Source organism: Uloborus diversus, chromosome 7 (assembly GCF_026930045.1).
Source record: "Uloborus diversus isolate 005 chromosome 7, Udiv.v.3.1, whole genome shotgun sequence".
In the NCBI taxonomy this organism is placed as follows: Eukaryota; Metazoa; Arthropoda; class Arachnida; order Araneae; family Uloboridae; genus Uloborus; species Uloborus diversus.
The window spans coordinates 38610329-38623550 of NC_072737.1; the positions used below are offsets into that span (position 1 = coordinate 38610329).

Sequence of the window (13222 nt, forward strand, 5' to 3'; positions counted from 1 at the left end):
CAAATGTTTGCAATTCATAAATCAACAAAATGAATTTCAAAGAAATAATACGTTTTTAAACCTATTGGAGACAATTTTGAAACCTAACCAACTGTTCACTCCCTTATTATCTGAAGGTGCGCACTAAACACACACTGCACCATTTTCTTTTTAAACTTTCACATCTTAATTCTTGCTTTTCAGAAGAAAGACAAGCTTGCTCCGCCCCATACTGCACATTTTGCTCCATTTTTGTGCCCCGCTTCACATTGCTCGTTTCTCTATCCTGATCTGTATTCACATGTGTTAATTATGCATAAAATCGAATAGATAGTACTGGAAAAATACGTGTTTAACGCAAATACCGAAAAAACTATAATTTATAAAATTATAATTTGCAACGCATGAAAACGTAACAACCTTTTTACTGTAGCACTGAAAAAAAGAAATCCGCACTGAAATAAGCAAACATCTACAATCTCCACAGCTGCTGCTCAGACCACTATTACCTGGTCATAAAACAAATCATCAACTTTTACACAAGTAGTGTCAACATTCTCCGTAGACGTCGAATGCATAAATAAAACCAATACATATGTACCAGGATTTAGTACATTGGTTTAGGAAGTACAGTCATATTTGGTAATTTAGCCCAAACCTTGCACATTCAATGTTTTTCAATAAATGAAAATGAGGGCACTTATATGCATGCACGTTTTTTTTTTTTTCATAGTAAAATGCTTTAATGTAAAAATTTATAGCACTTTACTTAGCTTATAAAATTATGTAAAACGTTGTGAACAACGATGCGGTCTAACTCGGGTGAAACCATTGTGATGTTGTAAACAGAACCGAGATTCATCTGAACACATGACGTCATGCCCTTCCTGTTTTCAGGTTTGCCTATGATCACATCATTGAAGACGCTTGAAGCAATAGCCGTCAAGCTAATATACCATATGGCTGCCAATGCTGTAAACTTTTCGTGCAAACTCTTGTAGTCTTGCAAAATACTCCTTTTCTTAATTCAGGACTCGTGACATGGCAGCTCGATCCATTAAGGCCCCAATGGCAAAATGTCCGTCAACTCCGTTATTAGTAACAGCTGATATCTCAGGTACAGCACGACGTTTCTTATGACCCTTCAAAACTCGGTGATTCCCTATTTGGCAGACAGTCATAAGGTTTCGACCGACGCCAGCAGCAAAACTGCGATACAATGAACCGCAATTCCAGTGGACTACGATCCAACATCTATTAAAGTCAAAACCGTACTAGTAAAAATTTCCCTTTCCAACAAACGGTATTCCAACAACTTTTCAAATCGTAAAAAATGCAAGAATGCATTTTGTGTATGAGAAAATTGCTACTCAATGTATTTATTTAAACGCATTGCAGCCGCCTGCCCTGTCTAGTGATCAGAGGAGTCTGGCTGCAATTAGGAGGTCCCAGGTTCGAATCCCAGCTCGAGCATGGACGTACTTTCTCTCTCTTGTCCTTGTCTTTTCTTTCTTTGTGCGAATGTGTTGTTATGCTGTGGCTGTGAATGGTTTCCTATCTATAAACGGGTCCTTATGGCATGTGTGTACTGTGGAAGTCGAATTTCACACCAAATTACGGCTGAGTTAGAAAAATGAGGCAGCACCTCAAATTGAAAGCCTAGCTGGCAGAATACAATAACAACAAATGCACTGCAGTTAGCTTTGTCCCTGCCTATTGTAGATTAATGCGTCCAAAATTTAATCGTTGGGATATCACAGCATCTTCTACATGCCGTGCAAATTTTAAGTGTGAGGCACGTCACCTTCTTGGTGCAGCAATTTAAATGACGAGTAATGTTAGAACATTGATTAACTGCAGAATATGAAGTTATATCCTAGTTTCAATGCATTATGCATAGATATATTAGTTTCACTACATTATATATGGAGATAAATCGTAATTGGACGCGAGCGAATATGTTCGTATTACGCTTCAGTGTGGTCACTACTGGATTAAGAAACACTAGCTAAATCGCACTACGCTCAAATACACTCCAAGCACAATCAGTGATCGGTTAAATTAGTCAGTATATCATTAATTTACAATTAAATGCAAGGTTAAACGGCACACGCTTCAAATCTCGACAAACGATCTACTTTGTATTACATAACCTTCATCTTCCGATTTCCGGTTTTTATACTTTTCTCATTTATTTTTATTTTAAGATATATTAATATATATAAGATTTTTATTTGAAGGGGGAAAATATTTTTTTTTCAATCACTTATCAAAAAATGTTTTTCTGATTAACAGTCGGAAGACATCTGATGTGTTTATTAATTCGCTTTTTAAGTGTTATTTTTCGAAAAAATTCCTAAATTACAATTGTTTCTTTTTTTTTTGAAATAAAAAAAAGTCTTTACAATAATGCTATAGTTAGAATGACGTATAATTTATGAGGCATTCTCATAAAAATTACCTTGAGAAATTATATGTATGATTTTATCTAGATTATACTAATTCTCTACCAAGACAGGTTGTACACTGATTTTTACAACAGTTTTTTTTTCCGTAGAATTTTTAATGATAGCTGAAAAGTAAACTGAAATGCAACATTAGAGCAACACAGACAGATAAAATAAGTTTATAATGCAACAGTTTACTGATTTTATTTCATTTGAACACAAAAATGCAGCTTTAATACTAACTCTTGGAAAATGTTTTCATGTTTTTATGTGCAGTGCGAAAAATAAAGGAAACATTAGGGCTTAAAGAAATATTTTATCTGATTTCAGTTTTTCTAAAAATAATATATAACCAATGTTGAATGAAGAAACTTCTTTTTTTATCATTCAGTTTGCTTACATATTATCTTTATAACTTAAAAGAATCAGTTTTTCGGATCATCAACTTTCTTTGAATATTTTCGAAGCAAAGTTAATGGAGGAATAAAATCACCCAACACGCATGACGGTACCTTCTATCTACAAATTTTGTCGGAACTATTTTCCCTCGAGTTATTCATTTTTTTTACCACCAGCAAATGGACTGTGTTGCAGTTGTGAAGATTATGGTCGTTTGCTTGTTATATAGCTCCGATTGTTTTTTACAATTCTACAGTAATCAGATAGCATTGTTATAAAACGTTGAAACTTTTAGTCAAAAGTTTGTTTTTCTTATGTTATAGCGCTATGTATGTGGTTTTTAAGCTTTTTTTTTGGCTTCAAGCACTCTTAATGCATATTATTAGGAACAAAAATGAGGTTGTAAAAGTGAGCAATATGAAGTAAGGGCGCAACATCGAGGAAATAATGCAAAACTAGGCAAAGCAACTATCTTTTGTTCATTAAGTTCGTTTAAGATAGAACGAAGAAGTGAAAGGAAAAAATGTAATATGTGCGTGATTGATTAGGGCCCTTTTCCAAACATTTGAAGTTAAGAGAGCCTCCGTGGCTTTGTGGTAGAAGCTTCGTCTTCTAAGCCAGAGGTCGTGGGTTAATTCCCGCCGGTTCCCTCTGTATTATTTCCTTCTCTTGTGTTGTAAATCTTTTCCGTGTGTGTCCGGAGGCAAGGCGCTTAGTACGCAGTCTTCTATGAGTGTGAAGTTATGCAGTTTCTGTATAAATTAGAAAAAAAAAGTTAAGAGGGGATTCAGTGTCTATGTCTCAAATAGGCCAATGTATTCGAAACATAAGATGATGTTTCGAATAGCTTGTAATAGAGAAAAGAATATCGCTGAAGTGAAAACATGTATTTATGAAATAAAAACAGTTGCTTTCTAGTGTTATTTTTGTGGTATCCCGTAACAGAAGTATACACATTGTGTCTTAATTTTTTTGAAAAAAAAAAAAAACTATTTTGCTAACGTTATTTGTTTTAGCTTTTAACTGAAACTATTTCAATCCCAGTATTTTAAATTTAATCTATAATTCAAAATTTTTATTCCAAACTAAAATATACCCAACATTCAGTGCTTTCACCCTACAATTAAGAAAGTTTTTTTTTTCTTTTTCAGATGATGGTATTTAAAATTACATTAAAAGAAAGTTGAATTCAAACATGTGTGTACTAATTTTTACAGGCAAATAGGATACTTAATCCACTACTCTCTCTGCTCGCCTACTCTCTTTAACCGCCTACGGCGGGTGACAATTGATGATTTAAATGATATTTTTGACCATTCATATCTCCAGATCCGTAAGGTGTTCAGAGGTGAGACATAACGGAATGGCTTATCCTGAATACCCTGAATTATCCACCAGTACAAATATTGACCTGGAAGACATTGATAGTCCGGAGGATATAGGATTACACATACATAGACCCATACAGAAAAGCTTACGTGTTTTAATAGCAGATATGTTTCTGTGACGTATAATAAAGATTGTTAAAGCGCCACCTATGTTTAGTTAAAAACCTCTGGCTGCAACCAATTCAGGGAGTTTAAGGTCAGAGCGGCTGAAAGAATGCTGCTCTCAAGTGTATGAAATTAATCATAATAAAAGTTATACAGTCCACTTTTGTTGTAGTTCAATGGTTGTGTTGTGTTGCGTTGCAGAGTAGAGCCAACCGCAAGAAACCAGCTAATAGAAAAAGATAATCTTACTTAGAGGTAAGAACATGGTCCGTCGAGCCGGATATTAAAAAGAATGGCTCGTGAAGAAATGTAACGCAAGTTGAAGACGCATGGAGTGAAATAACTTACGCATTACGATTCGAATCCTGTACATGAAAGGAGGTGAGTAGCAATTTCAAGTTTGAAATTAGTGACTGCTAAATAACCAGAAAATGTCTAAAAACGCGAAGGAAAGTGAAATTGAGTTGACACGCGTTAAAGCAAAACGTTCTATCGTAAGAAGAGCAGTGACAAATTACGTAAAGAAAATTGAAGGCAATCTAAATGAAAAAGACGTTAACTTTGAGGAAATATCTGAAAATTTAGAACTGTTAAAGCAAAAAGAGGCTGAATTGAAAGATATTGACTATAAGGTTGAAGCGCTAATTGAAAATCTTGAAGAATTAGATAGCGAGTTAGAAAGTGTTTTTGCGTATAACGAAAAAGTAATACTAATTAAATTTCGTGCTGAGAAAAAACTAAACGAGCAGAAGAAACCAGAGTTAAACGTCTCCAGTTTAAATAGCGCAGATAAAACAAATTACGGAAGTGAAACAATAAAGCTGCCGAAACTTTCCTTGCCCAATTTCAGTGGCAATATTACCGACTGGCTAACGTTTAAAGATCTTTTTAATGCAACAGTAACAAAAAATGAATCTCTATCTGATGTTCAAAAGCTTCAATATTTAAAAACCTCGTTAAGAGGTGATGCTGCGAAAATTGTAAATTCTATTCCAATATCTGATAGTAATTTTAAAATTGCGTATAATTTGTTAGATGAACGATACTCAAATACAAGAGAGCAAACTTTTGCTCACATTAAACGCTTTTTGGATCTTCAAAGCATTCAAAATGAATCCGCTTCTGCTTTGTTGACTTTAGTAGATAATGTCAATGAAATAATTTGTTCATTAGAAACGCTGGGTCAATCGGTTGATAAATTTGGGGATACCTTAATGTTGTATTTAATATTACAAAAATTAGATACCTCCACTAAATTATGGTGGGAACGCCAGGCAAAGAATTCTGAAATTCCGAAACTTAGGGATTTAATAGAGTTTCTAAAAAGTTACGCTAGAACAATTCAAAACAGTAAGGGTTCAGTTGGTAAAGTTCAAAAGCCCACAAGTTCTAAAGTTAACGCTTTGGTTGCGGTTTCTGTATGTTAATATTGTAAAGATAATCATTACTTATCAAAGTGTGTAAAATTTCGCAGTCTATCCGTACCGCAAAGATTTGATTTCGTAAAACAAAATAAACAGTGTTTTAATTGCCTCTCTAATGTGCATCTAATTAGAAAATGTAAAAGCGGTAATACTTGTTTCAAATGTGAGAAGAGGCACCACAGTATGTTACATCAAGAAAATGAAAATAGATCGATACCTAGGTTTCCTTCTATAAGTGCTAAAGAATTTATTCCGTGTTCAGTAGATACCAGTTTAGATTTAAATCGCAAAAATGAAGTTACGTCTATAGTATGTGCAAATAATTCATATGGTAATCAATTGGGAACTAGTATGAATAATAGCATTTCATCTGTTCTTTTATGCACTGCTGTAATTAAGATTAGAAATTCTAAAAATGAGTGGATAAGTTGTAAATGTTTGCTGGATACGGGATCAGAAAAAAATTTCATTAGGAAAGAATGTGCCAAGCAATTGGGATTGAAAATTAACCCTGCTCAAATTTCAGTTTCCTGTTTAGGAAGTTATAATACGCTAAGCAATGGAGCAGTCGAGTTAGTATTTTCCTCTCATTTTGACACTGAATTTAAGATAGTAACCTCCGCTTACGTCATTGATAAAATTTGTGGGGAATTGCCCAATTCAATTACGCCTGTGAAATGTTTTAATGAGTATAAGGATTTATTGTTAGCAGATCCCTCTTATTTTAAGAAAGAAAGCATAGACATTCTATTTGGGGTAAATGTATTTTCTTCGCTTGTAAACGGAAAGGTAATAAAACGGGGTGAAGATCTTCCGTTCGCAGTATGTTCTAGATTAGGGTGGATAATCGCAGGAGCCACAACGCTCAGCTGTTGTGACTTAGAATCCAGTTCGGTTAATAGTTTAAGTGTTACTACAGATGAGCTAGTTAAGTCGTTTTGGGAATTAGAACAAATTCCGTCAACACAATCGCTTACAAGGGAAGAAAGGCTTTGTGAAACGCATTTCTTAGAAAATTATACGCGCAATAAAGAAGGAAGGTATTCTGTTAGACTTCCGTTTAAACCTAATAGAAAACTGTTAGGTAACTCCAAGGCCACCGCATTTAAAATGTTTCAGTCTAGAAAAAAGACTTCTAAAAATGCCTGACATTTATTTGCAATACAAAAAGTTCATGACAGAGTATCTCGATCTTGGGCATATGGAAATCGACAATACGGTATGCAAAGAAAATGCTCATTATTGTATTCCGCACCATCATGTAATTAATGAGTCTAGTTCCACCACAAAATTAAGAGTTGTTTTTAATGCTAGTGCAAAAACTACATCTGGTGTATTATTAAATGATACGCTTATGAATGGTCCAAAGGTGCAGGACGATCTTTTCGCTATTTTATTGAGGTTTAGATGTTATAACATTGCAATTACAAGTTATTTACAAAAAATGTATCGCCAGATAGAGATTCATGATGCAGATAGAGATTTTCAAAAAATTCTGTGGAGGGATGACCCCACTAAACCAATTTCGACTTATAGATTTTGTACTGTCACGTATGGTACCGCATCTGCTAGCTATTTAGTTACGCGAGTACTTAAACAGCTGGCAATTGATAGGCAGCGAGATTTCCAAAGGCAGTTGATCTAATCATACATAATTTTTACGTTGATGACTGCCTGTTTGGCGCTAAAACGCAAGAGGAGGCGATTGATCTTATCCATGAACTGAATGATCTCCTTAGAAGAGGACAATTTAAATTGCACAAGTGGTGTACTAACAATTCGTTTGTGTTGGAAAGACTACGCAAATCCGAGGGCTTGTCCGCATGTTCTTCTAGTACCGCTGATTCTAAATTTATTAAAGTATTGGGATTGAGATGGAACTCAACGCTCGACGACATTACGTATAACATTCATTTTTCGGATAAGCACAGAGCCTTCCCTACAAAAAGATCTATTTTGTCTAGTGTGTCAAGCATTTTCGACCCCCTTGGGTGGTTGTCGCCATTTATTATAACTGCAAAGATTTTGATTCAAGATTTGTGGAAATGTCAGTTATCGTGGGATGATCCTGTGCCTCCGGAGCTTAAGGAGCGATGGATTAACTATAGCAACGATATTTCTCAACTTGAACCTGTAACTGTGCCTCGAAGAGTTCTTTTGCACGAAGCGTCTAATATTGAACTGTATTGTTTTTGTGATGCCTCTGAGAAGGCATACGCTGCAGTAATTTACTTAAAATCTTCTGATACGTCCAGTCATCAAGTTAGCCTGTTGACATCGAAGACTCGTGTTTCACCATTGAAAACAATATCGATTCCGCGCCTTGAACTTTGCTCAGCTGTGTTGTTAGTGCATTTACTACAAATCGTTCTTTCGTCATTACATATTCAAATTGATGCAATACACGCCTTCACAGATTCCACAATCGTTTTAGCATGGTTAAGATCTGAGCCGTCACGTTGGCAAATATTTGTTGCTAACCGGTTTTCTGAAATACAAGGGATCCTTCCTATTCAACACTGGCGCTGGATTCCTTCAGACCAAAATCCAGCAGACTGTGCAAGTAGAGGACTTTTACCCTCTGAACTGCTTAAGTTTGAATTATGGTGGTCTGGTTCTCATTGGCTTAGACACGAGGAAATTCCACATGTAGAAGTACCATCGTCAACGGACGCTCTAAAAGAAGAGCGAAAAAAGGCTTCGTGTTTATATGGAACATCGTCTGTTGATTTTCCAATAATTGTTAAAGTTTCATCATATGTTAAATTACGCCGCATGATAGCATGGTGCCTACGTTTCATTAAAAATGCTCGATATCCCAAAAATCGAAACATTGGCTATCTGACTAGTGATGAAATGAAAGCCGCTAGAAATATTTTGGTGAAGATAGTTCAAAAGCAAGAGTTTTCCACTGAGTATATTCATTTGGAGAATAAAAAACCACTTCCTGCCAATAGTAAATTACTTTCCTTAAAGCCATTTATAAATGATGATGGTGTAATACGTGTTGGTGGTAGACTGGAAAATGCTCCTTTTTCAAATGAAAGAAACCATCCCATTCTCCTGCCAAAGAATCACCACTTAACTACCATTATCATTCGCTCCTATCATGAAACATATTTACTTGCGGGTACTATTCTTTTGTTATCTGTTATACGTAAGGAGTTTTGGATAATTAACGCTAAGTCGGCCATTAAAAATGAAATTTGGAAATGCATTAAGTGTTTCAAACTCAAGGGAAAAACAGCAACCCAGGTGATGGCTGATTTGCCGCGTGCTAGAGTAATGCCATCACGAGTGTTTTCAAAAACCGGTCTAGACTTTGCAGGACCCTTTCTAGTAAAACCGCGATCTGGCCACGGGGTTAGAACCTTAAAAGTTTACATTTGTATTTTTGTGTGTTTAGCCGTAAAGGCTGTGCACATTGAAATTGTTGGCAATTTATCTGCAGACTGTTTTATAGCTGCACTAAAACGATTTGTGGCGAGACGAGGAAAACCAAGTGAGGTATTTTCGGATTGTGGATCAAATTTTGTAGCTACAAATAAAGAATTGAATAGAATTATTGCACGTCTCCAGAAGGAAGAACCCGTTCATAATTATTTCGCCAACGAGGGAACTAAATGGAACTTTAATCCGCCTTCCGCCCCTCATTTTGGAGGAATTTGGGAGGCAGCTGTCAAATCCGCTAAATCTCACCTAAAACGTACAATAGCAGACCAAAAATTGACTTTGGAAGAATTTTCAACGCTAACGACACAAATTGAATCTTGTTTAAATTCCCGACCGTTGAGCCCTTTGTCAGAGGATCCATCCGAAATGTCTGCTCTTACTCCTGGGCATTTCTTGGTTGGTAGATCGCATTCTTCAATACCAGAAGAAAATCTTCTCAACGAAAAAATTCTCCCTTCTTATCGCTGGAAATTAACTCAACAGATTTTTCAGAGTTTCTGAAAACGATGGTTACATGAATATGTTTACGCGTTGCAACAGCGATCCAAATGGGTACGAGAACAACCAAATATTAAAGTAAATGATTTAGTTTTAATTAAAGAGGACAACGTTCCTCCTCTAAGGTGGAGGTTAGGTAGAATAATGGAAGTTTTCCCTGGTTCGGATCAGAATGTGCGAGTTGTTAACATAAGGACCGATACTGGATTTTTTCGCCGACCAATTCATAAAGTAGCAATTTTGACTAATATGGACTGATGAACTTTAGGTGACTGTTACTAATGGATTGGTAAATAATTATGTTTTGTAAAAAGGCTTCTTTACATCTGTTTTATTATTCTACAAACTTTAATAATGTGTATTTCATATTTGTTGCCAGTAATGTATACTTGATAGTAGTTAGTTCTCAATTGTTTTTTTTTCTATAGTTTATCATATAATTTTTGAAACCATATATGTTTCAACGTGGCTCGGTATGTTAAAGCGCCACTTATGTTTAGTTAAAAACCTCTGGCTGCAACCAATTCAGGGAGTTTAAGGTCAGAGCGGCTGAAAGAATGCTGCTCTCAAGTGTATGAAATTAATCATAATAAAAGTTATACAGTCCACTTTTGTTGTAGTTCAATGGTTGTGTTGTGTTGCGTTGCAGAGTAGAGCCAACCGCAAGAAACCAGCTAATAGAAAAAGATAATCTTACTCAGAGGTAAGAACAAAGATGATACTTTGTTTTAAACAATTCGATTTGAACTATTTTTCTATTTATTAACTTTCAAACTCAAAACAAAATCGTATTTTTCTGCTGTTCATTAAATTTTAATGAATTATTAAAAACCTTAATAAAACAGCCCTGATACCGAAACAGACGCCATCGTATAATACTGACTGAACAAAATTTATAACAAAACTTATTCTCTTTAAGTGTCAGATTTAGTCTTTAAGGGGCAGGAAAATAATGATGCAATATTTTTAAAATGGTCTTGGAAGATTATTTATTTCTTAGAAAATGTTCTGAAGAAGAATCTATCGCAAAATGAAGAACCTGTTAAGTTTTATTTCTTAAGAAGTGACCACGAATTTTATGTTTCACTGTCGTAATAAATAAAATCCCAAGCCAGAACAATAGGGAAAAGGACACTAAAAAGTGCTTACTAAGCACAGTATATGACTAAATTTACATGTTCCTGAAGTCAAATTGAGTCATCAAGTAATGTTATTGCACTTTCAAAAGTACATAATTTGTTTTGTTCTTAAAAAAACATACTTCGTAGTTTAGCTTTTTCAGGAACAATAACAAACTGCTACTTATTCTAAATTGTATTTTCTATTATCAGTATAAAGCAGTAGGAAGGATATACCTTAAGGACATTTGAGCACTTAACAAAAAAAAAAAAAAAAAAAAAAAAAGAAGGGAAATTGGTATTTTTAATTATTTCTGACTAACAATTTTGCAGCATTTTTGTGTCATGTAATTTTGTTAAAATTTCAACGTCAATTAAGCAAAGTCTGTGAATTCTAACCGTAAGTGTCCTTGCCCCAACATATAAATGAGTCATCATGGTTTAACCCTGTGATCACTTCGAATGCCTCCTCGATTTAATCTGCATTTTTTTTGCAAGTTTGCGTTACAGATGTTTGTAATTAAACTTCTTACTATTATGGCGCAAAATCTAAAAATTTGTAAATTCCTTGACTATTAACCACCTTGAGATTGCCAATTTGATTTCCCACTCATTTTTTTATGCAAGGTTGCATCAAAGATGTCGTCTAACAAACCAATTTTCTGATGTAGATGAATTTCAGCAGCATACTGCAGTTGCTATTGAAATTGTAAGTAATAGAGTGCTTTCAAACATAGTGTATAAAGATCCATAATCCTAACACCTGCTACGAGCCACTAAGAGATCTCATGTTTAAATTTTAGACCATTTATAGCTTTACGTCAAGAAAATGATGACATTTTATTGTAATCGGTAACCGATTGCGAACACTTCTTATGTCCAGAACGAATCTTTCTACTTTTTCTTAATGCTAAGGTACCTCAAATTTTTTTCTGCTACAGTTCGTAGTCATAGTAGTGTAAATTTAAAGAGTTTTATGGCGGGGAAGGGAGGAGGGGTGGCGGCGTCCAAACTAACTACGGACACGCTTTGGCTCCCGACGGCCCTGAGTCTGCTAAAGCTTCTTTTGGACAGTTTGTTTGTTCCGATACTCATGTAAACGAAGTTAACTTAAGAAACGTTATGTATTAAATATTTTAGAAACTATAATTATAATTATACCGACTTAAACAAACTTTATAATAGAGCGAAAGGGTTTGCATATTAACCCAGCAATGAACATAAAGAATTTCTAAAGCCTTTTGTTTAGACCCCATCAAATCTATGTCATCTCGGGAGCAAGATCAACAGTTCCTTCAGCAATTTGGTTGCCAATAGCAACCATTCATTGTTCCGCAAACTGGAGCTGCATTTTCCTGATGCTTCCAACGTTCGCCAAGCAGAGCGAACGCTCGCCAAGTTTCGTCCCATGGCGAACACCCGGTAGGAGGTGTTACGATAAGTGTGCCGTGAAGCTAGACCATCTCGGCTCTCCCGCATCAAAGTAGTTACATTGAAAAGCTTGGCATTACGCAATATCGCTACAAACTATTCGCCGGCTAAGCGGTTATGTTTCTGTAAAGCTGTTAAAGTAGTCTAGCGTTTATCAGTCCTCGCACCGGACATGCACTACAACTACTACAACTCGTGCGTAGAAGTGTGATCTCTCGTACACTGGCACCCCCGCAAAACTGCGTCGGATCAGCTGTTTCAGATAAGAACTCGTGCCGCGTAGATGAGAAACTATTGACAAGTTGTATATTTCTCGCTCGCGTGTCGTCCGCACAATTGTTTGCAAGTTAAGAAATTGTTTTGTTGTGTTGTGAAGGAAGGTTTGACTTGTTCTGCATATGTGGATTACCAATCTCCTTCATGCTTGGTCGTCTTCGGAGTTAAAAGGTGAGTTAGATAATTTCCTGGTTTTTTTCCCCTCTTTGCTGATGTACATGTTTGTTTGGATTAATCTAATGTGCTACTTTTAAATGACCTTATCAAATGTCCTGTCCAGTTTCCTGTGTTGTTTTGTATAGTTTATTTTATTTCTCGCGTCTAATATGTTTAGCAACAAATTGGGAGGGCGTTGCACGTTAAAAAAAAAAAGAGAGAGATTAACTTTACAAATTGTATTTGTTTAAACTAAAATAGTAATTTCAGAATGAAAAAAAAAAGGTTTTTTGTTTCTTAAAACTTCTATAAATATTCATTAAAAAGAAAGCAGAATGTTAAAAATTTAAGCAACATAGTACAATGTTTACGTCTTCAAAAGCTGAAATCGTGATCTCGATTAAAAATTTAACGTCCTTGTAATCTAAAAGAAATTTTACCGCAGGTGAACCTTAAGATACGTTGTTAACGCTATAAAAGAAGGAAAATATAAAACTTTTAACATTATATTTTTTCCGTAAAAGTAAAAATACTTGAATTCGTAAATA

The 13222-nt window shown here is 35.2% G+C and overlaps 1 protein-coding gene across 1 annotated transcript; it reads left to right on the top strand.

The window, feature by feature from the left end:
- Window positions 1–5925: 5925 nt before the first annotated feature.
- On the top strand, window positions 5926–9696 carry LOC129226664 (uncharacterized). The gene is made up of 3 exons (XM_054861293.1): window positions 5926–6826; window positions 6924–7111; window positions 7357–9696. Exons 1-3 carry the CDS (start codon window positions 5926–5928, stop codon window positions 9694–9696), a joined length of 3429 nt encoding a protein of 1142 aa, XP_054717268.1.
- Window positions 9697–13222: the final 3526 nt, after the last annotated feature.

Bases quoted from the DNA above. Each gene is read 5' to 3' on its own strand.
- LOC129226664 (XM_054861293.1), top strand. From the start codon at position 5,926: ATGTTACATCAAGAAAATGAAAATAGATCGATACCTAGGTTTCCTTCT. The intron at 6,827-6,923 runs GTAACTCCAAGG...AGTTCATGACAG, and splicing joins ACCTAATAGAAAACTGTTAG to AGTATCTCGATCTTGGGCAT. The intron at 7,112-7,356 runs GTGCAGGACGAT...GGCAATTGATAG, and splicing joins CGCTTATGAATGGTCCAAAG to GCAGCGAGATTTCCAAAGGC.